Raw genomic sequence first — 25663 nt, 5'->3', positions numbered from 1 at the left:
AGCTTACTATTGTAATACCGAGGCAGTAGCCTGTTGAAAGGCTATATTTTTATATAGCGGATTAACTTAATCCCCGAGATATAGCCCCAATGACCTAGCCTTATAGCTGCTTTGCTTTGAGAATATCTACAGTGCAGGCTGCAGTGTTAACAGCCACATTTCTCTGCACTGGCTATAATTGTCAGTTTGCAATTCTGAGCTGTCATAGCAGCCCCAAACCCTGGGAGACAGCTTTGACTTAGCGGATGCTGTGATGGAATTAGAAATCTATTGCTATAATAGTGAAGCACAGCAGCAGAGGCAGCTCGTCCCCTCCTCCTTCCCCTGGGCGATCTTTGTGCCCCGTCTCAGGTAGGAAGGAAGTGCAATTCAGCAGTTGCTCCTGTCATCCACTCTGATAGACAGAAGGCAAGTGGAGCACATTTTTATCAAATGTTGTCATATACAATCCTAATAGGTACCCCTCAGTTACCTGGTTTTGTAAGGCGACTTAATGTAATGCTTTCTGGTAAGCTGTTGTGCTGCTGTTTTGTGTATTTTGAAATCAGCCTGTTTGTTATTGAGCTGTTTAATTCTAGTTGCTGTTGTATCTAGGAATATTTAATGAACTGTCAAGTTGTCTGGCTGAGTCTAAAGGCCCGGACACACCAACCCGATTATCGGCTGTCGGACGTCATCGGACATCAGTCAGACGAGGTCGGTGACTCGAGTCGGTTCGGTGTGGCCCTTGCCGTCGTCCGTCGGCGTCGGCGTTCATTTTGGCCGATTCGACATGTAGAATCGGCCAGAACGCGCAGAACGTACGCTCCAGTCGGCGTCGGTTTGGTGTGTTCGGAGTAGGGGTGGGCGATATGGGCAAAAAATAATATCTCAATATTTTTTGGGATTTTGGCGATAACGATGATCAGTCGATATCCTTTAAAATGTGATTAGAATTGTCTGAGCTGTACTTGTGTCCACCAAACGCGTTTACAGCGCTGAGAGAGCTCAAAAACTCATTTTCCGAGCGCCCAGCGGTGTTAAAAGTTGAACAGATTTCAACTTGAAGCGCTCTGAGCGCTGCGCTAAAAAAAAACCGTCTCCGCTGACATCTTTTTACTGCTGAAGGCGCTTAGCGCTCTGAACGCTGAAGCCCATAGGACCCACGTCTCGGCACTAAATCATCTGAAGTACCGGTAGCTTCAGGGACTGGAGGTATTTGCATTTTCTCTCTACCATCACAACGCGCTGCTAAACTGTTGCAAGGAGGATGCTAGCGAGAGGTCACGTGATCACGTCATGTGATCACGTAGGCCCACTAGTTGTGTGACTGAATCCTGCCATGCTGTAGAGAGCGCTGCTGCACCGTGTATTAATGGATATGAGGAGTTTCCGTGGGCGTTTCATTGTTTTTGTCGAAGTAATTTAAATACTCGATAATGGAAATTTGCACATCGTCAAAACAACAATGACGATATTATCGCAAACGATATATATCGCCCACCTCTAGTTCGGAGGCACTTTTTTGACCGACTCGGGGAGACGGGAGCCGACTGACCAGTCCGACTGCTTTTCTGCCGACGGTCGGCCATCGGGTTGGTGTGTCCTGGCCTTAAAGGGAGTCAGGGCACTCTTCTCACCTGTCGGTTTAGGTAGACCACTTAAAGCTGTCTTTTTTCCCCGTTAATAAAGCTAGCAGAGGCTCTGCAGTAGTGCTGGGCATTATGGGGTGAAACAAATATTATAATCACCCTTTTCTCATACTTATATACTGTATTTTATTTGTTTTTGCTTGAACACTTCTATGTGAAGTTGTCTAGTTTACACACACTGCTAATAATGAAGTCAAACTGGACCTGTCATTTTCAGACATCCTTCTGCTGTTTTAATTCAGGCAGCGATGTTGTGTATCATGATACAAACAGTGTTCCCAAAGTAATATGAATATGCAAACATGGATTCAAATTGGCTGGATTAGTTTAATTAATTATGTACATGTAGCATGTGTGCAGTATCCTAGCCCATAAGCAGTGACCGCATGCATTAGGTGGATGAAGGTCAGCAGCAAAGTGCTAACTCATCTAGATCGGGGCTAGGATTGGGTAGTGGAGCCCCTGGATCATTAACTTTAGTGCTGAAGAGAATTGGCTGTCACTGTAGGCTTTGCCACCCCCAAGACTCCCCTCCCCTCCCGTCAGTGTTTCTGTCTTCTCAATCTCTTTCAGTCCTGCGCTCTCCCACCCTCCACCCCTCCTCCCTCCACCCCTCCTCCCTCTGTTGTCTCTCTTACACTCTCCAAATATTAGCAGGGTCATTTGAATATCCTACATTGCTGGGAAGTTGTGATGATGTCAGCTGCCCTACGCTCATCTCTGAATGGCTTTTTTGTATAAGGCAGACTGATGGAATTGATACCAGTTAAAGGTTTCTTTTTAAATATCGGCTCGTACAGTGTAATTTATTATTTTATTATGTGAACCAGTTTAGTTCTCAACAACATACCACAAACAGTAAAGGTATTCTCATTAGTAAACAGGAAAGGAGAAGTCTTGGGTTTTGGCTTTGCTCTCCAAGGTGGTCTTCACCACAGAGCTATTAGGTCTTCTATGGCCAGTGGCAAACACAGGGGCAATGTCTGTTTACAGCTTTCTGTACTGTAGTTTACTGACAAGGGTGACTCACTGCTGCTCCATTGATGGGATCTTTCATTTACATCCCTGTGGAACAAACCTGTTGAATCAGGTCCTCTGAGTCAGCCTTCCACCATCAGCTCATCACTGGGGAAAAAAGCAAACCTTGTCTGATTGTGTGTGTTGCTAAGGAGATTTTCAGAGGAAATGTGTCACCTGCCCACTCACCCAGTAAGCTTCATTTGAAGAAGAAGGGGAATAAAGCCACTTATCTTGAGGCTGTTGTCCTTTTTGCTTGGTGCACCCCTCAGTTCAAAAGCAACCCAAATACTTTTGTTCCTGCACCACAGTTGCAGCTGCTCCGCATGGTTGCCCCCCGAACCCTTTGTGCTTGTGACCCAGCTGACCTGATGTTCCCACCATTGCCCCTGTAGACACGGCTGCTCACGGCTGCGTGCTGAGAATAGAAAAACCTGACCTAACCTGCAGGTTTAGGGCACAAACAACAATACTATCGTAACAATTATACACTTTTCAGGATGTTCTAGCTCTTGCGGTGCTCCTTTTGTATTGCACCACCATTGAAGTCACTTTGACGACAATGCTCTGTCAAGGCAAGACAAAGCTAAAACCGAAAGGTAAAATAGGTTCAAGTCGTGGCACGCCTCAGGACACCTATGTTATAATGTTGGTTTTATTACAACTTTATGAAAGCTCTTACTCCTGATGTGTGATCAGATTACAAATGGGAGCATATTCCAGCACGGCCCTAAAAGCCTCTTTAGCATGTATCTGTACATGATCACCTTTTTCACTTTCATACATTCTGTCATTGTTTGATTTTAGAGTACCACTCTACACTCTAAATTGACTGTCAAGGCTTTAGTTTGACAAAGGCTTACTTTATTTGATTAAATTGGGCTCCCAATGCCTATAATGCAGGTTATTATTTATCTATATAGTTATAAGTATTGATTTGAGAATTGTTTGTAAACATTTCAGTAGCTGTCATAGTTTCAGTCTGAAGTGCGGCAGGAATGCCGACATTTGGGACGCTTACTGTTAGACAGCTCAATTTTCTGCTCAGTTTCAATGTGTTTATTTTTTTGTTCTGCAGTCGCTGAAGGCTTTCATATTCCACTTCTATCTGTGACAGCTTCATTGAGACTGTCCATTTCTTTTTTTAGTCCTAAACCAGTCTCTACCATCTGTCAGTCACACACTGACATACAAGTCCAGCGTCTCCAGAGTCCTCAGTGGTCTACCCCTTCAGAGTGCCTGGCAGTGGTATTTAGTGTGTGTGTTGGTATAGAGGGATCTCTCACAGTGGTGACAGCAGTAGTTAGCAGTTAGATGGCGCGGGGTGAAATGGAATTCTGGGAGCTGGCCTCTGATTTCTCTGTTGACACAGATGAATGAGGGCTGGGAAAAAGATACTGCTGCCTGTAGCCCCTTTCAGACATGCACTCCTTTGTGTTAATCTGATTTAACATGATGGTCTCATGTCTGAATAAGCACCCTGGTTACTTTTATATAAAAGTCACGACGGCAATCACGCTAGGTCCGACTTGGTACCATTTCTGTATCACATTCTGAATGTCTGAGTGAATTAAATGCTTAATGTAAAGGCTGCAGCAGTACATGATGAAGCGTGCAGGGATATTGCCTTCTAACATCACTGTTATAACTGTCTCAATCATCGTCTCTTGTTCAGGAGATTTTCCCCTTACGGTCCGACCTGAGCAGAAGAGGTTGTAAAGCCTTGTTCATATATTTCCAATGTTCATTCATGCCAAGTAGTTGGATGAATAATTGAATACCCAGTAAAGTGTTTTACATACAGTACAGTATATGAGCAAATGGTAATTAAATGTCCCAACTCAACGGTCTGTCATTCAGTGCTTATACTTGTGCACTGTCAGATATTATATAAATCAACAGTTTTCTCTCTAATAACATCAAACGATTAAACTGAAAATGTATCTAGTTGTTTCAGTGCTAAAAGTACTGACAAGTGTCCCTTGGACCTCACAATGTTTTTCCAGACTTCAATGGCAACATACATTTTAATATCCATCAGTGATGCAGCCTGTGAAAGAGCAAAAAACACTCCTTGCAATCATAACATTATGAACTCAGGGCTGTTTTGTCTCTCTCTACCTCTCTCCCCGCTCTCTCTTGCACACCAGGTTCCAAACATCTCTCTCACACACACACACACACACTGAACCATAGGGAAATAAGACACCAATTATGGAGAATTATGATGTTCACTCTGCTTCCACCAAGGCCACCAGGATGCTCTATCTTACATTGTTATTTAACTTCTCTATCTAATCTGCCTCTCTCCCTCCCTCCCCGCTGTCCTCAGATGTTCCTGACAGTATACCTCAGTAACAATGACCAGCATTTTACTGAGGTTCCCGTTACCCCGGAGACGCTGTGCCGGGATGTGGTGGAGTTGTGCAAGGAGCCAGGGGAGACAGACTGCCACCTGTCCGAGATGTGGCGTGGATCTGGTGAGTGACGGGTGCCAGTTCTCCAAGTGTTATCTTTCTCCATATACACACAGTGAAGAGCATGAGAGTTTTAGCCACATGCTGTTTTCTTTATGGAATATGGCTGTAACCCAAGGGACAGGAGTCACTGTGCAGACACTTGTTTGTCTTCCTCCTTTTAATTGGAGGGAAATTGCTTTTCTGAAGTTGACCATATATGGAGATTAGCTGTGTGGTCAACTGCTTGGTGATCTCTCTTTGAAGGGTTTATCTCTTTTGGGTCTGCAATGCAAATGAAGCAGAGCCCATAATCCCTGTAACAAACACAAGTACCCAGACATCTCCCTCATCTCTCAGGTGGTGGTGGTGGTGGGGAGGAGGGGAGGGGAGGGGAGGAGGTTGAGATTTCATGCTTTCCCCATTTTCCCCATCTCTGAGAGTCATGGGGTATTCAGAATCAGAACTCAAGGAGCCAGGCTTCGTAGCTGTTTCCATGGTGATGCTGCCATAAGAGTGAAGAAAGTGCCAATTATTGTGTTTGAGTACTTCCACAAGTAGTCTGAAAAGAGACTGCTAACTGCTGAAAAGATTGTCTCATTTTGCAGCCATTTCTCACTACAGACTGACGGCCGACTCTCTGTGAAAACACAACAGTGGCATTTTGTATCAAATTTAGGTGTAAAGCTATTAATAACGTGGATGTTACAGTTGTTACTGATTTGTTTTGCAGTCATGCCACTGTAATAAATCCGTTTCATTGACCTCTACTTGACTGTAATGCGTCAGTCCATTTATGTAATGAAATGCTTGAAGTAAATGTCTGAGGAATGGATGATGAGCCCTTTGGCTCAGTACCAGCCAGAATAATTGACAACACATCAGAGTTGTTTTCCCTGAGGTCATTGCTCAGAAAGATCAACTAGATGCAGATTCAGCACTGATGAAATGAACATGGTTGGACAGGATTCACAAAGCTGCTAAGCAAACATCACATGCACACTTGACCTCTATTGGTATTGTCACATGTTTTTAACCTCGTCAAGCTTGATATAATCAAACCTTTTCAGTATTGACTTTATGGGTGTGTTTTTGCCTCACACCTCAGGACTGACGTCTTTTTATGTATTCCATCTGCAGAGCGAGCTGTAGGTGACGGGGAGAGGATGTTGGATGTGCTCCAACGATGGGGACAGCACAGGGCAGAGGTGCGCTTCTTTCTGCGCCACAATCGAGCTCCTAGCAGGGAATCGGGTAAGTGTCCAACTCCCAGCACACACCCCAACCACACATACAACAGACAATGAAGCAGAAGCAAGGGTTTCTATTGTCACTTTCCCTCACATAAGGGCCATGCTTTGGAAAATGGCTCTCCTCAGAGAAAAGACATTTGACACCAACTTAGTAAACTCCAGAGATGCCTGCACCCTCTAAACATATACATGTCTCCTCTGGCGTTAAGCATTCATGAGGGGAAGTTTACATTAACAGCCTGTTTGTGCAGCGGTTTGGAAATCGCACTTTTAAGATTGCCTTTATCCAGGAAAGGGTTTTATGTTAGCAGCCGTCAAATCCTTGAAGGAGCCTTATTTAGCCATACTGTTAGAGGCCAGGGTGAATGCAGGGTGTCCCAGTCACATCGTCATAAGCCTGTTACTTTTCAGTTTTCTTAGGAACACAGAAAACTCTAGTATTTTGGTCGTGCACTATCCTCTCCGCCCCCAGTTGCGTAACTAAGCCCTTTTACCCCTCACAGCTTGAGTCTGGCCCAGGGATTAGACGGCTGTTTTCCCTTCCTGTTATCTTAGCCTGCTCTTGTTTTCCCACACTGTTAGCTCAGCTCTGCTCAGTGTTTGCAACACGGTTTGGTATTACCTTTTTCTGTTGCTGCATTTTTTTATCAAGGAAGGGTACATTTTACCTCCTGTTTCTGTGGTGTTCTGTGGTATTTTTTAGGGAAATACTGTTGTACTCAGTCCTACCTTTTAGTATTGACTTAGTTAAATATTCGCGCTTCTTAATGCTGGGCCGGCATGTTCTTTCTCATCGGGTCAGAGGACGAAATGTGTTCTCTGCTGAATTGAGCTAACTAAGTAATCTCTCACTAGATGTCATAATGTCACTCATTGAGCCTTAGCATGGTGTTCTGTTCGCACTAACACTTAACCAATGCATGTATTTAACATGGATACTGTATGTCAGGGGTCATCTAAAACCATTATGCAAGCTAAAGGGCTTTGGTCATGGGCCAAGGCTTTAAGGGTGGAATCTGGATCGCCAGACCCCGACCCCACCCCACCCCCAGCTGTCAAATGCCAGTTGCATGATTGGATATAAGTGCATTCATGTACACAGACAAGCACATACACACACACAGTTGTTGGACCTACCACCAGACGGTTATGCATTAGGTTAAATCCTGAGATTACTGCAAGTCACAAAGAGCACTGATCCCAGTTGTTTCCCAGAGGAGCTAAGATCATTCAGCACTAGCCAGTCTGTTTTGCCTAGCTTTCCACTGATCTACACCCTGCTCTGCAGCCAGTCCAGAGAAAGCGGTACACTTGTTTGTCAGAGACAGTGACAAGCAAAAAGGCAAGAGGAAGTTTTAGTCATTTTTTCACAGCTGTCTGTAAAGGCCAGTAGTTTGCTCAGTTTGCTGTTTCTTGGTTTGGACTAAATGGATGCAGTTGCTTTAGATGAAGGTCTGCAGTAGATCGTGATGTCTTCCATTGCGTTCTCAGGTGGACCGAGAGGCTCCGAGCCGAAGAGAAATGGAGTAAAGGGTCCTCCAGATAGAAGAATGGAGAATGGGGTGAGTTCTTATGTCTTAATTTGAAATGTGTTCAGCAGGATGCTTTATTTGTAAGAAAAAAGAGTTTGTTGGGCAGTAAAAGATGGATATATCTTCATTAGATATTTTACTTGAACAAATTTGCACTGACAACACATTATGCATACCATTGCACACTCAATTATTTTATTTGAGAAGAAGACCAAAAGCCCTGGAACTATTCTCACTTACATGCGCTTTTTACTGCACCTAAGTGAATAAAATTAGAATTGCAGTTATAGTTTCTATGGTGTTCTCAATCATAACATGGATGTGACTGTTTATTTATTAAGCTGAGAATGTCACCTGGAAAATAAATGTTTCCTGAATCTAGAAATCACAACAAAGCCTACTTCAGCCCTCTTTTGGGCCTTTGACTAGGAAAGTAAAGAGTCGTTGATGCCCCACTAATTTCTCTACATGTATTTGGCTTGGAAAAAAAAGTCTGTTGCTGCTTTTGCTTCTCTGAATGTGTTTTCTTTTGTCCTTTGTCTATTTATCCCTACCCAGGTGGCGACACCCCGCATGGACATGACGCTGGCCGAACTGCAAGAGATGGCTGCCAGACAGCAGCAACAGATAGATGCTCAACAACAGCTCCTCGCTTCCAAGGTGCATAAAGAAGAAGTGGAAGATGAAAGGGGAGATGGAGACTGGTAGAGAGAGATGGGTGGATACAGAAGATGAAGAGGTTAAGGGGTGTAGATGAAAGTAAAAGCCAGAAGAGGAGAGGCAAAATAATGGAGCAAGATTAAAGAGGGGGTTATTGGGTGGAAGTGGGGAGATGGTACACAAAACAATGGTACTATAGCAAGTCTAGTGCACTCATGGAAATATAGATTGCATGTGGTGGTTGTGATAGACAGGGGAGATGAATTGTGGATAGCTGCAGGTGTAGTGTTAATAATTTGAAAAGCCTGAGAGAGCTTCCTGCCTTGGATTCTCACTGAGCAGGACTCTTTTGGTATTTGAAGATCACTTTTCTCTTGCTCAGTACTTGTTTCTCACTTAGTTCAAGATTTATGGGTGATTGCAAGAAAGGCATTTGACACAAAACAGGCGTCATATAATTCAATTCTTGGCCGACCATATTTCCTCATTCTCGCTGAGGCACCTGAAAACTAACTTGACTTGTGTCTTTCTCTTTGTGTCCCTGCTCAAATATACCATTGACCCACTTTAGCATTTAAATTCAAGCAAGTCTTAGTGTATATGCCTGAGGATAACACAGCAAGCCAAGGAATGTAACTTTAAGCATTCGTGTACACTTGCACGTAAGTCAGGTAAACAAAGTGTGTGTGTGTGTGTGTGTGTGTGTGTGTGTGTGTGTGTGTGTGTGTGTGTGTGTGTGTGTGTGTGTGTGTGTGTGTGTGTGTGTGTGTGTGTGTGTGTGTGTGTGTGTGTGTGTGTGTGTGTGTGTGTGTGTGTGTGTCTCTCAGGCTGAGAGAGGCACACATCACCTGGAACAGTTCTAGATAAAAATTGTGCTGTGCTCATCCTAGATCCTGTTTGGGAGAACTCTGTCACGTGTATAGCCCAATGCGTCATGGTTCAAGATCAACTATTGATTTTGAAATATTGTTTTGTTCCACAGAATGTTTTCCTAACCCTTATTTAACCAGACAAGTTGATATAAAATGCGTGGAAGGCAAACTCAGCCATGGATTGCTCATAAATGAAACTTAACAGGGATCTGTTTTTTTTTTACTGTGTTTCTGACCATTGCTCCACGCTCCTTTCTCCTCCCTTTTGTCTCTCCAGGAGCAGCGGCTGCGCTACTTGAAGCAGCAGGAGCAGCGTCAGCAGCAGCAGGCCTCTGAGCAGGAGAAGCTGCAGCGCCTCAGAGAGAACATTGAGAACCAGGAAACTCGGCTCAAGAAAGTCCGGGCCCTCAAGGGCCAGGTGGAGCAGAAGCGCCTCAGCAATGGCAAACTGGGTAGGCTCACGGACTTAGTGACTTCATGAATGGAGGCCTGCTCAGGATATTGTATGACTGGAAGCATGGAATATTTGGGTTTAATAGATTACCTTCTTGTCTCCATCATCTTCACCTTCTTCTCTACACCTGTTCCCTCTCTCCACCTCTCACTCTGCCTCGTCCCTCCCAGTGGAGGAGATAGAGCAGATGAACAACCTGTTCCAGCAGAAGCAGAGAGAACTAGTGATGGCTGCGTCCAAGGTGGAGGAGCTCAACCGACAGCTGGAGTTGCTCAAAAATGGAAAAATGGACAACTTCAATGACAACCAGACCTCTGTGGCTGAACTGGACCGACTCTACAAGGAGCTACAGGTGTGCAGAAATAAAATGGACAACACCAAAACAGAATTGTGCTCAAACGACAATAATTGTATTTAATTACCACAAATGTTTAACGATCTCTTTTTATTTGTCTTTATGTCTTTCTCGGTTGTCAGCTGAGGAACAAGCTCAACCAGGATCAAAACTCTAAGTTGCAACAGCAGAGAGAGAGCCTAAACAAGCGTAACCTGGAGGTGGTTTCCATGGACAAACGGATCAGTGAGCTCCGAGATAGGCTGTGGAAGAAGAAAGCAGCGCTGCAGCAGAAAGAGAACTTGCCTGTGAGTATGTTGGGATAGATGTTTTCATAGCTTTATTGTTTTTGTGACTTTCTCACAATTTGTCAGGACACTGTTATTCATACATGCAAATAAATGATGGAAATTGGTTTTGATCAGAGCTCCCCCTAGTGGCGTCATAATAAAGGTTGTTTGTATCTCCCTCTACCTCCGGAAGCCTCAGATGCCCTGGTATTCAGAGGTCACCCATGCCAATGTAAGGCTCCTTAACCTCGCCATCTTCTGTTTGGGAAAACCTAGTGACCCTCTCACTCGAAGGAGTCAACTCCTATCTTTTTTTCCGTTCTTTGATCTCTCTGTCTGAGATAGCTGGTGGGGATTGATTATTGATTTGATCATGTCAGAGTTGCATCAGAGTTCACACTCACACGTCTTCACTCAACTGTGTTTTCAGTCCCATCTGGCAGAAACAACTCCTGAAGATGAGAGAGGAGTAAAAAGCTCAGCCTGACAGGCAGGAATGTCAGGGGAGATGCTATCTTTTCTAGCTGCACTCTTGACAGAAACAGGAAAAGGCAAATAACCCGTTTACACAAGGCAAACAAACATACGGAAAAACATTGGCCTTTCAAAACACATATAGAAACTAGCAGGCTGAATAATCCAGTCTTTGTACAAGCTCTTATGGGTGTTAAGATTTTGGCTCTGAGCGTGCTGCCTGGTGTCTCCCTGCTCCTCGCTCCTGTTTCCAGGAGTTGTTTTGAACACAAGTTGCCATGGGACTGTAAATAAGAGTCAACACACTCGTCTACGAAACTGTGAGGAAGTAAAATGAACATATTCACTGCTTGAGGTCGAATGCTTGTGTAGGGAGAGCAAGGACGTAAGGGTGGCCAAAAAGAAAACATAATCATTCTGATTAAATGATTTTCTATTTTAGCCCTCTTAAATAACACGAGTCATTTTACTCTGTCCTCTACACGGTCATTTCTTTAATCATATTTTCCTGATCAGGTCGACTTCCTCTCATCCATAATTAGGGTGTTTCATTGGCCTTCATCATTAACTTTCTTTCTTTCAACCAAATTAACATTAAACCAATTAACCGCAAAGATTGTTTTCCATTATTTAATGCTGATCCATAACTTTGTAATGCAAAGGACAAAGCTCTTTGTATTCAATGCCATCAGAATGTTTTTTTCTGTCTTGTATATCAAAACAATAGCCTCCTTTAGTATGCAGCATGCAATGATTACTAAGCAAATGCAAATAGGAGTACAAGATCTGAAGTGGAAGTCTAACATAAGTTAGAACATAAATAATACATGTTAAAATGGAGATTTAACATAATCCTTCTGATGCTCTGCTGGAATATAATAAAGTAGGAACAGAACAGAGAGGTGTGTGTGTGTGTGTGTGTGTGTGTGTGTGTGTGTGTGTGTGTGTGTGTGTGTGTGTGTGTGTGTGTGATGAAGGCCTGAATAGGCCCTAGTGAGGAGGTGATTTACCCACACCCTGCCTGGAATCATAATGAGTAGGCTTTTTCACATCAGCACAAAGACACACTCCATCCAAGCTGCTCTCTCCTCCAACCAAACAGCAAGTGTCTGGCTGACATCACCCGACAAGCACGTATAACCATACTGACTGGAGAGAGGTTGTCTGAGAGCTGCCAGCCTAGAGTCATCCCGCACCGTCTAAGTCACATAGTTGAGAAAACACTTAGAAAAGGCCGATACTAGATTAGAAAAAAAGGGATTATTTGGTATTTTGAACTGCTGTTGCATGTTTGTGCTTTTGTTTTTTTCAAGAATGGCTATCCTGGTAAAGAGAGAGCTTCAAAAGACACTCATCTTCAGGTAACTAAACTAGTATTGGAGCTGAACACGTGTCTCTTTTCTTTCTGATCTGATCTCTTGAGTATGACTTGGCACATCAGATTCTTAGTTCGTTTTTGCTACAGACCCCTGATGGGCAATGTGTTAAAAATAGACAGCTTGTCATACTGTCAACAGTTGCAGGGAATGTTTTTGTCCAGGGGTTGAGCTATATTTTGAAAGATTTGTGGTGAACTGAAGTTTCTTGGGTTTGGAAAGCATAAAGGGATTTCAGTTCTTCTGTAAGATGTTTTATGTTGTATCTATGGCAGAGGTAATGATGTCTAACTTTGACTTTTCTATAATGAAGTCTCAAATTGAGCTATAGGATTTAAGAGGTTGTACTGTCTGTGCGGATTTTACTTCACCAGTCCAAAGTGCATCTATCCTAGCTGCTTTAAAATCACTGTAAATTAAAACTGCATAATGTCCCATTGCAACATGTTATATAAAGAGCACCATGCTAGTAAAATGAGAGGGCTTTAATAATTTATGAATTTTAAATCAGTAACTCTAGTCTGAGTTTTATTGAAGCAGTCTTGTTATTCAGTAGCAACTAAACAGAGTGAATGTTACTACTAACTAACTAAATGCCAGTGTGAGTGGTTCAAAGCAGGGCTCAGAGGATGCCGATGTTTGTCCGTCATTCCAATATTTTGTTCCAGAGTAAAATATCTTTACTTACTCTTTGGTGCATTGCCAGTTTGTTGCATTTGTATACATTCATGGTCCTCAGAAAATGAATCCTTATGACTCTCCCTGACCTGCCATGAAGCCCCACAGCAATTTTCACTTCATGACAGTGCACCTCAGTGTCCCACTGTTCTAACCATTCCGCTAGCACCACCCACAGATCAGAAAAGACTGCCTAACAACTCTTTGAACCGTTTGAACACTTCCAGTCTAACCAGACTAAATCATGTTGATTTAATAAACAACTTGACCTGCTCTGCCGCCACCCTCAGGCCAAAGTTGACTTTTTTGCCTCTCCTGTGGCAAGGGTTTTAGAATATTTATCTCGTCATTGTTCATCCATCACACTGTTTGGTTTTCATTATGTAATGAACACTACAGCCTCAGAGAGCTGCTATAGACTTGTGTTCTCTTGTTGTTTTAGTGTTTCACTATTAACAATAATTTCAGCATGCTTTTTGTGATACGTCAGTCTTAAAATTTTTGTTGTATCATTACCAAAACACCAAATAAACTTTTGGTTACCATTTTGTCGTCTATATGTTTTTGTGTCTTAATAGCGTATCACTCTCTCCGTCTACTGTAAAACAAGATTTTAAATTACTCTATCTGACATTTGCCGCTCTAACAGCCTCCTCATTTTCTCCCCCTATCTCCCACCCTTTAACTGTACAGCTGCCCTCTGATGGCCAAGCCGGACAGCAGTCAGGCCCGTCTCGCGTGGCAGCGGTCGGCCCATACATCCAGTCGTCCACCATGCCCCGGGGCCCAGTGAGGCACGACCTGCTTGTAAAACCAGCCTACCCAGACGGCACTGCTACCCTTCCAGTCCACGACCCGCAGAGCAAGGCCGGCACAGGTGAGCAACCAGAGACGACACACCGTCTGCAGCCTTTCACCTCTTAACTCAAGCATCTTCCTTTCTTACCATGACTCAGATCTCTGCTGGGACCAACTTGGCAACAGGCCTTCACTTTGTCCCCTCTGTCATTTTACTTTACAATTTAGTCAGCTAAATTTGCCAATTGCTGACTCTGCAACAGCTCACTTAGCAGCAGCATTCAAAACTGAAGCTTAAATGGTCAGATCACAAATATATAAGGCAACCATTAGTCAAGAGTCCTAGTCCTAAACTTAAACCTAACTACTACGAGTTCTTAACCATGGTTCCATGTGTTTCTTTGTGTATGTGTATATTTCATCATGGATGACCAGCAGGAGCAAAGGAGTCTGGGATACCTGCTAGTTGCGATGTCATTCTAAGCTCAGAAGGTAGCTAGTTACCTCCTGGATGGTGTGGTGTGACCTAGTATTGCTGAGCCTGAACTCCATGATTGTTTTGATTGTTTTGATTGTTTTACCTCACTTGATATTTTCAGAAAAACATTTGAATCTTTTGCAGTGAGTGAACAAGTGTTTTTCTTGCCATGTTATGCCATTCTTCATATCATATCTCACATTACACGAGTCTTAGGTGTGTGTGTGTGTGTGTGTGTGTGTGTGTGTGTGTGTGTGTGTGTGTGTGGTATTTATACACAGGCAAATAAGCAGATGTTTCAAATGAATGTTCACTGTAACCAGACTGTAAAGATACATGAACATAGTCTTCATATTCATACTCGGCATCATGGGCCTTGTAATAAAAAAATCCACTGGTAAGTGATTTACATTAGACGGTAGATTAGCTGGAATCTGAGTGTGATTGCATATTTCAGTCAGACTGTCTTGACTTTTTTATGAAAACTACTGATACAAAATCCTGATTTAGACCCAAGTCAGGTGTGCACACACAGCATGCCTGATTTAAAAGTTAGTTTTACAGAATTCTTTGCACTACAAAATTATATTTTTTCTTTTAAAGTCAAGTTTGTGGGATATAGAGTAAGACACAGAGTGAGCTGTTGTTAGTACCAGCACCCTCTCCCCACGGACTGCAGTAGCATGTGTGCTGTGTAATGGAGGAGAACAAAGTCTGGCCAAACCACTGACGGGCCAGAGCAGCATATCCCATTTAAAGATGTTCTTTATGCCATCCTCTACACAATATTTCTTCCTCACGTGCTCTATCTCTAGACTCGCTATCTTAGCCCTAAATCAGTCCCCCAGTGGATAGTGGGCTAGCAGTGTGCTTCATGTTATTAAAAATGAATGATCCAATGCCAAAATTAGTCATTACAAAACACCAGCAGAAGGGATCCCCCTCCCTCATTCCCTCTCTCACCTCATCTCCTCATCAACTAATGTTTTTCCAGTTTAAAGCAATTCCACACACAGGAAGTAAAAGTAACAGGCTTTTCTCAGTCTGTCACGATGTTGCACGCAATTATTTCTGCATGCTGAGTTGATTTGCAGTATGGGAAGAAGAGAGATAGAGATGGGCGGGGATGCAGAGAATCTGCTCTTAGTATACACCCATTCCCAGTTCCTCTCTTACAGGGACGATCTGCATAGTGTCAGGCAGGCTCCTGGGGGTTGTGCCGGTCTCTGTGTGGCCCCTCAGGGGGGCCCCTGCCTGGGCCCAGCCAACAGTATGTCTAGTGCAAAGGGAGATCTGGAGCTCTAAGGCTACTTTGTTTTTCTTGTCTTTCGAATGCATCTTCCTCAGAAGCCATGTTCTTGCTTAAGCCTCTGAAAGAGCTGCGGGCTAAGAGAAAAGGTACACACTTGTGTTTGTGTTGCTGCGTGTGTGCTTCTGAACAGCTTTGTTTCATTGTGTTTATTTTTCATGAGAACGATACTCACTGAAAAAGATGAAAAGATATTTTCATCATTTCTTAGCTGGATCTTCGGTCCTGTTTGCTTGTTTTGCTGCTGTTTTGTTAAAGCGTGTTTGTTGAGCTTTCTCCTCAGTTCGTTTTCTGCCGCTCTAAATGGGTCAGTTGGAACAAACGCATAACCTTCAGTTGAACTGACATTCTGTGTGGATTCTGACCAATCCAATCAGGTCTTGTTCACAAAATCTTTTTGTGTGTGTGTGTTTGTTGGTGTATTTGTACAACACCTCTTGAGAGGGAGCATTTATCTACAGTCTTTAGGCACTGCGGTGGAAATCATGTTTTACCGTTTTTGATGTGATGCAAATCTTGCTAGTTGCTAGAGCCCCATGATTTTGTGGCTCATCTGACTGTGGCTGTCTGCGGACATGCATGGCCACTGGCTGGGTCTTGGTCAGTCAACCTAAAGTACAAATGATGAGAAACGAGGAAGGGAAAATGCAACAAAATCCATTGTTTGTCTTTTAAAAGAAAATCTATTATAGTTTGCTCTGTGTGACTTTAACACACATAACATTCAAGCAGCTCGTTGAACTTTGTGTTATCTGGATAAACGATAGTAGAAACTTAAATTTACACTATAAAATGCTATGGTACATGCTAACATTAACACACTCCCTGCCTCTCTTTTTCTTCCTTCTCTCCCTCCTCTCTTGCGGCTCCCCCAGGCCTTCAGCCTTCCAAGCTGGCAGACTGGGGCTCTTCAACTCCAGAGTTCAACACCAATGGTCATGGTCCAGCTTCAACACTGCCACGAATGACCTCTCACTCCAGCTCTAACACAGAACAAGGTAAGAGACATACATGCAAACACCACACATGCATGCACTATTTTCACAGAAACTGCACTGCAATCCCTTCCTGTAACTCTGAAAGCAGTAAATGTTCCAGGGGTTTCAAAGGGGCTTTTGTTCTGTCTATTTCTGAACTACACTGTGTCTGAACATGAGACAAAACTAATTACTTCCTCTACATGTGGTCTGTGAATAGATGACACGGAACTGAAGAGGGACAGGAAGGTGCGTCCATTATCCATGTTTGAGCCAACGGAGGCTCCCACCACATCCCTCCGCAAAAACCAGAGCAGTGATGACCTGGTCAGGGACGCTCAGGTGAGAGAACGAAAACGCGCTCCTTACATCCTGCAGGAAACAAAACACTTGTCTGATTTGTTTATTACCAGCAGGAATATACCGTGGCATCTAATTTGTTATCTCTCTCTCTCATCTCTCCAGTCTGCTTCCAAGGCTCCAGTTAAGGTGCCTCCTCCTGTCCCCACTAAACCAAAAGGCCCTGGTGTCGTGCCCTACGGCAAACCAGGCCTCAACACAGGCACCTTCCCTAAAACTAAGCCCAACAACCAGCAACCCCAGGCTGCCCAGGGCCGCAGCCCTCTCCCACCGTCACAGAGCCAGACACTCCCCCTACCTTCCAAGCAAGACACTCCACCTGCAGCTACGGTACGGCCATTCACCCCGGAGCTGCCCTCCTCTAAAGACTCCAGCCTGACTAAGCCCCAGACCTTAGCGGCCAGCTCCATTTACTCCATGTACACGCAGCAGCCTGGCTCAGGGAAGCCCTTCCAGCCTGGTGTGCAAGGCGCTCTCAACCGATCTCAGAGCCGCACCAATGGATTTGTCAGTGGTAAGTCTACCTTATACAGTTGCAACTTTTTACGTTTTCTGTCAGAACAGCGTTGTTGAGGTGATGCAGATGAACACACTTTGAATTAAACAATAATCCATCGTAACACACAAGATCAGTATCTGTACACATGCCAATCTTCATATTTATACATCAGCTTCTGAAGTAAAGACCCTTTTGAGTGCAGCAACAATTAAATCTGAAGACTAATGCTTGAGTAATAAAATTTGATATGACAAGTCTAAATGTAAGATTAAAGGTGTCAACAGAGGCAAAAAAAGGTAGTATCTTATCACTGTAAAGCATATCTGCCCTGCTGCCGTTCTCTTCAGCATACTCAACAAGAAAGTATTCACACGCCACTGACCAGAGGCTGGAGAGGCTAAGCCATCTGTTACATGTTCCCTTTATAAACACAGTCACAGGCAACCATACCTGCTGCTTCTGACTGGAACAAAATGGAACAAATTCCAGCTCTGAGTATGTTCTGAGAGTTTTCATGTAATCCATGCTAGCTTTATAAGATCAATAGAATATTATTTTGTAAATACATTTAAGGGAAATTGGGGGGAAAAAACAGGTAATTAAGAGAGAGAGACCCTTTCCATTTCAGTAGTTAGTTATATCTAGATATTACAGTCTAAACGCTTGTTTCCCATCTTTGTTTGTAGTGTACGGTAAACCAGTAATCCCCGGTGGAGGCTCCCTACATCCAGAGAACCCTTACCAGGACCGTCGCTCCCCTGCACTAGAATTTGAGGTAGACCACAATGGAGCCAACAACATGGGTCCCAGCCCGTCTGAGGGCCCCCAACCAGAAACTGAGCGGATCCCCCGGCCCCTCAGCCCCACCAAGCTGCTTCCCTTCATTTCCAATCCCTACAGGCATCAGAGTGATGGTGACCTGGAAGCCCTGAGAAAGAAGCTCTACAATGCCCCGAGGCCCTTAAAGAAACGCAGCTCCATCACTGAACCTGAGGGTCCTGCAGGGCCCAACATTCAGAAACTCCTCTACCAGAAGACCACACTGGCAGCTATGGAGACCACTGTGACAGCACCAACCACTCCCACCTATGCTGGTGAAGCAGAGAAGGCGGCGGAGGGATCTGTGGGTCCACATGTTCCAACTCCTCTAAGTGGTGTAGAAAACCACCCATCGGAGACAGGACAGACTCTGGAGGGAGGAAAGCTCCCATCTCACATCTCCGGTTCTAACGTCCCCGTTCCAGCCCCCGCCGAACAGACCAAACCACCTTCAGCCATCGCAGAGAGCGAGCGCATTATCCCCCCTCCTCCCCCATCCCACCCAGCCCCTAAGCCAGATGATGCTCTTTTCCCACCGCCACCCCCTGCTGGCTTGGAGGATGTAATGCCCAACCTGCCCCCTCCGCCTCCAGAAGGCTTCCTGGAAGAGTTCCCCCCCTACCCACCACCCCCATACCCCAGTGGAGGAGAGCAGGACAGCTTGGGAGAGGACACCTTTAACATGAAGGCACCTGAGGTCACCGGCCAGGTCCCTCTGCCACCGGTATGAATCATCATTTTAAACTGCAGAATCACAATTCATATGTGGCTCTTAGTTTGTGGATTTTTTTTTTACAGTATAGATTCCTGTGTTCGCGTTTGTGTTACGTTTGTTTATAAACCCCCTCACATGTTTGTTTGTTAGTTCCCCAGGGGCAGGTCATGAGTTACAGTTCAGTGCACATTTCTACTTTTTCATGACCTGCTGGTTAACAGCAGTGGCCTGGTCTGATGTTATATAATTAGATAATCCCTATGAAGTACTTCTATTGTTTCTGGAGAAAATAGGCCTCATTCTGCTTCCACTAAGCGGATACCCACCCCACTTTCCCCCATTGACTGTGTTGAAAATAAACACCAGTTTACATGTTCTTGTTGTTAAGCTCTTAGTGAAACCCTTTAAGTGGGTTTTATGGAGGTTTACCCCAAAAGGGCAAACCAATGAGAAATCACTGTTATGACCCATTTTTCCCCCCCTGATTCCCTCCTTTTGTCACGTCCATTTAAGAGCCATTTGGTTGCATAATCATGGTTTTAGAGAAATGAATTTGTTTCTTAAAGCTTGTGCTGTTAAACTGGATTAGCAATGCACTTAGAGCTGGAAAACAAGTCCCTCCTCTGCTCTCAGTCCAGATTGAACACAACCGAGAGTGAACGTTTAAACCTCAGCAGGACAAACTTTAGGATGACACTTACCGTCTCACATCTTTGATTTACATTGCTCTTCTCTGTGCTGTAATGGCTGCTGAAGATAATTCGTGTGACACACAATCATGATTGTGCCTTTTAGGGGAAGAGGACCAACTTGCGCAAACTTGGCTCTGAACGCATCGATCACAGCATGAGAGTGAAGTTCAATCCACTGGCTCTGCTGCTGGACTCGTCTCTGGAGGGAGAGTTTGACCTGGTCCAGAGAATCATCTATGAAGTAAGAAACATTTTCTATTTTTGTAACATTTGCAAAATATTTTTTAGTTAGCTACCATTGCAAAAAATTTATAAAAGTACTATTTGCTGATGTTAAAATGTCTCCCTGATTTCTCAATCACAGGTGGAGGATCCCAGTCAGCCCAACGATGAAGGCATCACTGCTCTACATAATGCTGTCTGTGCTGGACATACAGAGATTGTCAAGTTTCTGGTTCAATTTGGTGTCAATGTCAATGCTGCCGACAGTGACGGCTGGTAAGTTCAAGTTCGCAGCTGACATGTTTGATACGGGATTTTTGCATCTGAGCCTCCAAACAAGCCTCTATTTGTTGTTTTACACGGTCTTACACTGCGGTAGCTAGAGTTTCTTCTCACACTTCTCCTCACCCTCTCTCTTCTTGCTTCCTTTTCCTTTTTCACCCACCCTCTAACATAGGACACCTCTTCACTGTGCTGCATCCTGCAACAATGTGCAAGTGTGCAAGTTCCTGGTGGAGTCTGGTGCCGCAGTGTTTGCTATGACTTACAGCGACATGCAAACAGCAGCTGATAAATGTGAAGAGATGGAGGAGGGCTATACCCAGTGCTCTCAGTTCCTCTATGGTCAGTGAAAGCTATTTTATTATATTAGTTTTTTGCTATATTTTATGCATACTATGTGTCCTGTGTCAAGTATTACTAATTTTGTCTCATTACACTTAAAATCTATTTTGTGCTGATCATTTTTCTGTGTTATTTTAAATCTGTCTACCCTCAGGTGTGCAAGAGAAGATGGGCATCATGAACAGGGGTGTGGTCTACGGTCTGTGGGACTACGGTGGAGAAAACTCAGATGAGCTGGCATTCCGCGAGGGAGACTGCATGAACATCATCCGCAGAGAAGACGAGGACGAGATTGAATGGTGGTGGGCGCGCATGGGTGACACCGAGGGTTACATTCCCCGCAACCTCCTTGGGGTGAGTCATGGGTCACTGAAAACAGTAGTGATGATACGAGTGTTAAGTTTATGTAGATGAAGCATTTATGTACAAATGTCCTTTCCTGACGTGTGTTCTTGTTTTCTCTAACAGCTCTACCCCAGAATAAAGCCAAGACAGAGAACCCTGGCTTAAAAACACAAAGATCAGTGCACATTCCAGTCAGCCAGAACTCTCAAACACACACACACACACACACACACACACACACACACACACACACACACACACACACACACACACAAATACACACACACAGGCTTTAACAGATTGGGGAAGACAAGGACACTGCTGAAATGAAGAGACAAGAGACCAAACAATATGAAGGATCAGCAATGAACTCTTTCTGGCACTTTTTTTCTGAATCTACAACAGAGGGATTATCTCTCACTTATTTTTCCAGGCCACACTGTGTACTGTGTACTTAAGACACTATTGGCATTGTTTTTCCTTTGTTCCACTGTTTTTGTTGTTTTTGTAATTAGTGTCTCAAACTATTTCTAAATGTGACAGAAACTCAAATGTTGGGATGTAAATGGAACAAGCAGTATTTTTATTGCTAGAAAGTGATTTTTACACTTTTGAAAAGTCTTTTAAAACTTCTGGTTATTTTCTAACACACTTGGAGCTCTACATCACCTGAGGTGAATGAGTGGATGGTGATGATTCTTTTGAAATGCTCTATTACCATGACAATCTTCATAGGCTTATTTTTCATCATCTGTGTTGAGTGACCGTGCCTCTGTATAACTGCACTGGAGGTATAACGTTTCAGATGTGACCACCACTGTTCTGGCTAAACAAATAGAAAATGAAAAATTATTGGTGGGGAAAAAAGGTGATTAAGCTTTTTGATTGAACTATTGCTGTTTATTCTGTGGTCTATGATACCCAGAAAGCCAGTCTGCTGTATTCTGCATTGGCACATGGTTGAGATGCCATAGATACTGTGTATACATGTTTTTCTGTCACAAAACCTAGTGAAATGTTACTGTAGGAATGATATTGTTATGAAAATTGACTTTTCAAACTCTTTGACAAAGGAGATATCATGCAGTATGAATTTTAATATTTTATTCCATGACAATACAGTAATGTAAGAAGACAAGCCTAATACCAGAAACCTTGATTTTTTTGTAGTAAAGTCAGTAACGATTTCTAAGTCAAATTTAAAATATCTAAATAAAAAAAGATGGAACTTGTACGTTATAAGTTCCCAAAGCTCAACTCATCACATATCTGTCAATGCAGATGTATTTATTTTTGTTACCTTTTTTTCTTTAGCCCTTTTGTCAGAACTATAACCACAAATGTACTGTAGTATTTCAAACATTTACAATAAAATACTTTGTACTCAGTTTATAGAATCTTCTTGTTACTGACCACCAATTCATACCTGTATTACATTTTCTTATTGTTATGAAGGTGAGTATACACCAGATTCACTTAAAATTAAATCTAGTAAATGTGTGGGTCTTCCATGCACAGTTTTTATACACGTTTGCTGCCCTCTGCTGGAAACAAGGTGATGCTTTCACCTCCCTGAGCATTAATTCAGCTGTGGAAAAGCCTGGTAAGATCAGGTTATAAAATACATTAATCTTGTTGTATATCTGATAGAGTCCATAAAACTTGATTTAGGCAGGCATGAAAAACTACATCTGCCCATCTTGTTTTAGCACCACTGTGCTGTAGACCTGAGTAGACTGAGCTTCCTGTTTGTGTAATAACTTAATATTGTTCAAGTATATTGTGAGCAATACTTGTAAGATGATAGCTTGGTGTATTAGATCACTGTTAAGTATGTGTCATTTGTGAAAGAGGTTTTCTCTCCCAGTCTCTTCAGAATAGGAAAATAAGCTGTGAGAATGTGTGAAAGAAGAGTGTGAGAAAGTACTGAAACTGTCAAGTAAATATGTTTATTTTTACTTGTGACTCATCAAGACATAAATACAAACAAAATCTTGAGCCATGATTTATTTTTTTGGGTATTTTTGCATACTAGTAGGCGTGTGTCATTTGCTGCATTCAGTATTAGGACAAACAAGAGGCAGGGGTTTGTATTAAACAGGTGTTCCATATTGCATTAATTATGCCTCTGCGAAATAGCAAACACAAACTAACATTAATAACATTGCAGATTGTTTCCTGTCCTTGATGAAAAAGCAGGCGAGACATTAAAGACTGTTCCCATTTGTATTTAAATCCACTGCCCCAAGACTAAATAAAACAGAATATTGCTGAATAGTAACTTCATTTCCGTTTAATCACTACTCAAAATGAGAACAAACAGCATGGTCCCAACAGAGTGTGGCAAGAAATGAACAATCTAAACAGCATCCACATGAATTACAGGTGAAAGATGGCAGATCTCAGAAGGAAATAACAGTAACAGTAATTGATGTACCAACTACTGTATGTGTGTTTGTCTTTTTCCATCATGATGACAGTTTGGGGCACTCAATCTTCTGCAGGGTAAACAAATTACAGGGCTGAAGTGACTGCTGCTGTGTTCAGACCAGATTCACTCCAAACACTCCCTGGGTTAGGAGCTGAGCTGACACTGCTGTCCACATTAGTTGAAATAATGGTGTTTATGAGGTATTGTTTCACACAGACCCCATATAGTAGTTTGGTAATCCAAACAATGCTTCAGGAACTGGTGAGATGTTGCTTGAACAATACTCAAAGTCTATACAGCTAGCAGCTCGGTGGGGTTGAGTTTAATGCTTTCTTTGGTATGCTAATATGCTCACAGTAACATTATACCTGCATGTTTAGCAGGTGTAATGTTTACTATGTTCAACATCTTTGTTTAGAGTACAACTGAGGCTGATGGGAATGTCATTGGTTTTGTTGTTTGGATTTTGAGGATCACCAATGTTCCCTACAACGTCATTGTATTCGATCTTGAGATATTTCACTGGATGAGTGATAAAAACTTTGACCTGCTGGTGGCGCTCAATGAAACTCAGAGATTTACCAAAGTCATCTTGAATGTCTGTAGCAGATTGCATGTAAATGAATCCAATCGTTAAAATAGATTAGAAATAGATTTTTCATTCTGGACCACTCTGGTGGACAGACAGGCAGACAGGCAGGCATCGCAATCCGTAGTCGTATACTGTTTTCTGTGTTCACCATCTTAGGTTGCGTTATATCATCTTCCTCGAATAACACCACCTATTTTTAGATCTAGGTACCTGTTGTACAAAAATAGATAAACAATCCATGACTAGAATTTCAACTGACAAGTTTAAAGTCCTGCTGTACGCTCTGTTTTGTGTGCAGGTCTCTGTAGATCTCTGGCAGGCAGAGTGAACCACTTCAATCCATTTTTGTATTGTTATCATTAGCAAGGACACACATATATTGTGAAGTAACATCCATCCATACAACCTACTGTATATATGAGCTAACCACTCCACCACTTCCTCAGGTACCACTGTTGCCATGGTAACCCGCGCCAGAGACACCCCTCCCTGTATAAGCTCCTGTGAAGTTCTTCTGTTGTGTCCCTTTGTGAGTTTTATGGGGTTAATACAGCTGATGTCTGAGACGCAACCCCTACGCCGCACACATGCCCTGCTCATTTGCAATAAGGAGCTGAGATAAAAGGCAGAATTCAACATTGACGCTGCCCACTGAACATGACTAACTGCATTCATAATTGATACATACATTCATAATGGATTAAAAGTTCTGTATAAATGAGAGAAGAAAGTGATACGTGGAATGACAGATAGCTGCTGTTTTTTTCCCTTCTTAATCAGAGCGCTCATTGATCTCTGCAGCACACTAGCATGAGCCCTTTGTGTTTTTATGAGCAGTGTGCAAGATCTGCAGGGTATATGCATATAGATAAAGGTCTGATCTATGTTGTACTGTTGCCTGGTGCAATATAATGACTTAAGTCCCATGTATGTATCCCCTCTGGGCATGTTATTTCATTGGGTTTGTGTATCTCTGGGGATAGGAACAGGGGAGAGTGATGGAGCCAGCTTTCCTCCCAGGCACCTTCATTAAGTGTTGAGCTCTTGTGTACATAACATCCACATTTACTGGGATATGAGATCTGCCGCACCATGAAACTCACCCAATCTAGAAATGCAAAATATAATATTTCAACCCAAGGGTCTGGAGGAAAGGAAGAGGGAGGCGAGGCAACAGATTAAGAGCAGCAGGTGGAATTATGTCTGCATGCCTGAGTGTGAGTAATGTGAGTCGTCCAGGAGCAACAAGCACTGTCTTCTTTAAACCTGCTGTAAGGATATATTCATCAATGATGACCTTTAAACAAGCCATAACTGATGCTTATTTACAGAGAGCAACATTTTTATTCTGAGCTGTGTTTGTCTCCACCTGATGAATTTAAGCCCAATATTTAATTCTCTCTTATCTCTGTTTTTGATTTCTACCAACTCCTGAGGGATATATCTGGCTCTTCAGATGCTATAGCTCTATATGTCCAGCAGCTATATACTGTGTCTGTCTGCCATTCGGTGTTGAGCAGGTCTTTCTGCTCCTGCTGCTAGAAGAACAGGGTGAAACCAGTGCTACTTTGATCTCTCCTGAGTCCTGACAAAAGAGGAAGAAAAGATTAAATCAAACAAAGGTGAAGCCCCTATTCACTCTCTAAAAGAGAGAGCTGCCAAATAGGGCAGATCCAAATAAATACTAATTTTGCCTAAGATCTAGATGTCAAAATAGACAAAAGTCAGCTAAGTTTGCCATATAAACTAGAAGCTGATAATATCTGTTCTATGTG

The 25663-nt window shown here is 43.0% G+C and overlaps 1 protein-coding gene across 4 annotated transcripts in view; it reads left to right on the top strand.

The window, feature by feature from the left end:
* The window catches only part of tp53bp2a (tumor protein p53 binding protein, 2a), a 29367-nt gene extending 7114 nt beyond the window's left edge, over window positions 1–22253 (top strand). Inside the window, exons 3-21 of one of the 4 annotated variants that reach the window (XM_051424981.1) lie at window positions 4981–5128; window positions 6245–6358; window positions 7849–7919; window positions 8448–8549; window positions 9699–9873; window positions 10046–10227; window positions 10353–10517; window positions 10699–10731; window positions 12287–12334; window positions 13721–13904; window positions 16488–16610; window positions 16810–16931; window positions 17055–17463; window positions 18135–18991; window positions 19778–19915; window positions 20039–20172; window positions 20354–20520; window positions 20675–20874; window positions 20989–22253. In XM_051424981.1, coding sequence (XP_051280941.1) covers window positions 4981–5128; window positions 6245–6358; window positions 7849–7919; window positions 8448–8549; window positions 9699–9873; window positions 10046–10227; window positions 10353–10517; window positions 10699–10731; window positions 12287–12334; window positions 13721–13904; window positions 16488–16610; window positions 16810–16931; window positions 17055–17463; window positions 18135–18991; window positions 19778–19915; window positions 20039–20172; window positions 20354–20520; window positions 20675–20874; window positions 20989–21030 — 3414 coding nt within the window. In that variant the 3' untranslated portion in view covers window positions 21031–22253. Of the gene's footprint in view, window positions 1–4980; window positions 5129–6244; window positions 6359–7848; window positions 7920–8447; window positions 8550–9698; window positions 9874–10045; window positions 10228–10352; window positions 10518–10692; window positions 10732–12286; window positions 12335–13720; window positions 13905–16487; window positions 16611–16809; window positions 16932–17054; window positions 17464–18134; window positions 18992–19777; window positions 19916–20038; window positions 20173–20353; window positions 20521–20674; window positions 20875–20988 lie in introns of all 4 variants that reach the window. The other 3 variants (XM_051424973.1, XM_051424990.1, XM_051424999.1) reach the window with 3 other exon arrangements.
* The last annotated feature ends 3410 nt before the right edge of the window (window positions 22254–25663 follow it).

The sequence above is a fragment of the Dicentrarchus labrax genome, unplaced genomic scaffold, assembly GCF_905237075.1.
Source record: "Dicentrarchus labrax unplaced genomic scaffold, dlabrax2021, whole genome shotgun sequence".
Classification (NCBI taxonomy): domain Eukaryota; kingdom Metazoa; phylum Chordata; class Actinopteri; family Moronidae; genus Dicentrarchus; species Dicentrarchus labrax.
Note: the sequence above shows the minus strand (reverse complement) of the source record. Positions and strands in the feature narration are given on the sequence as shown.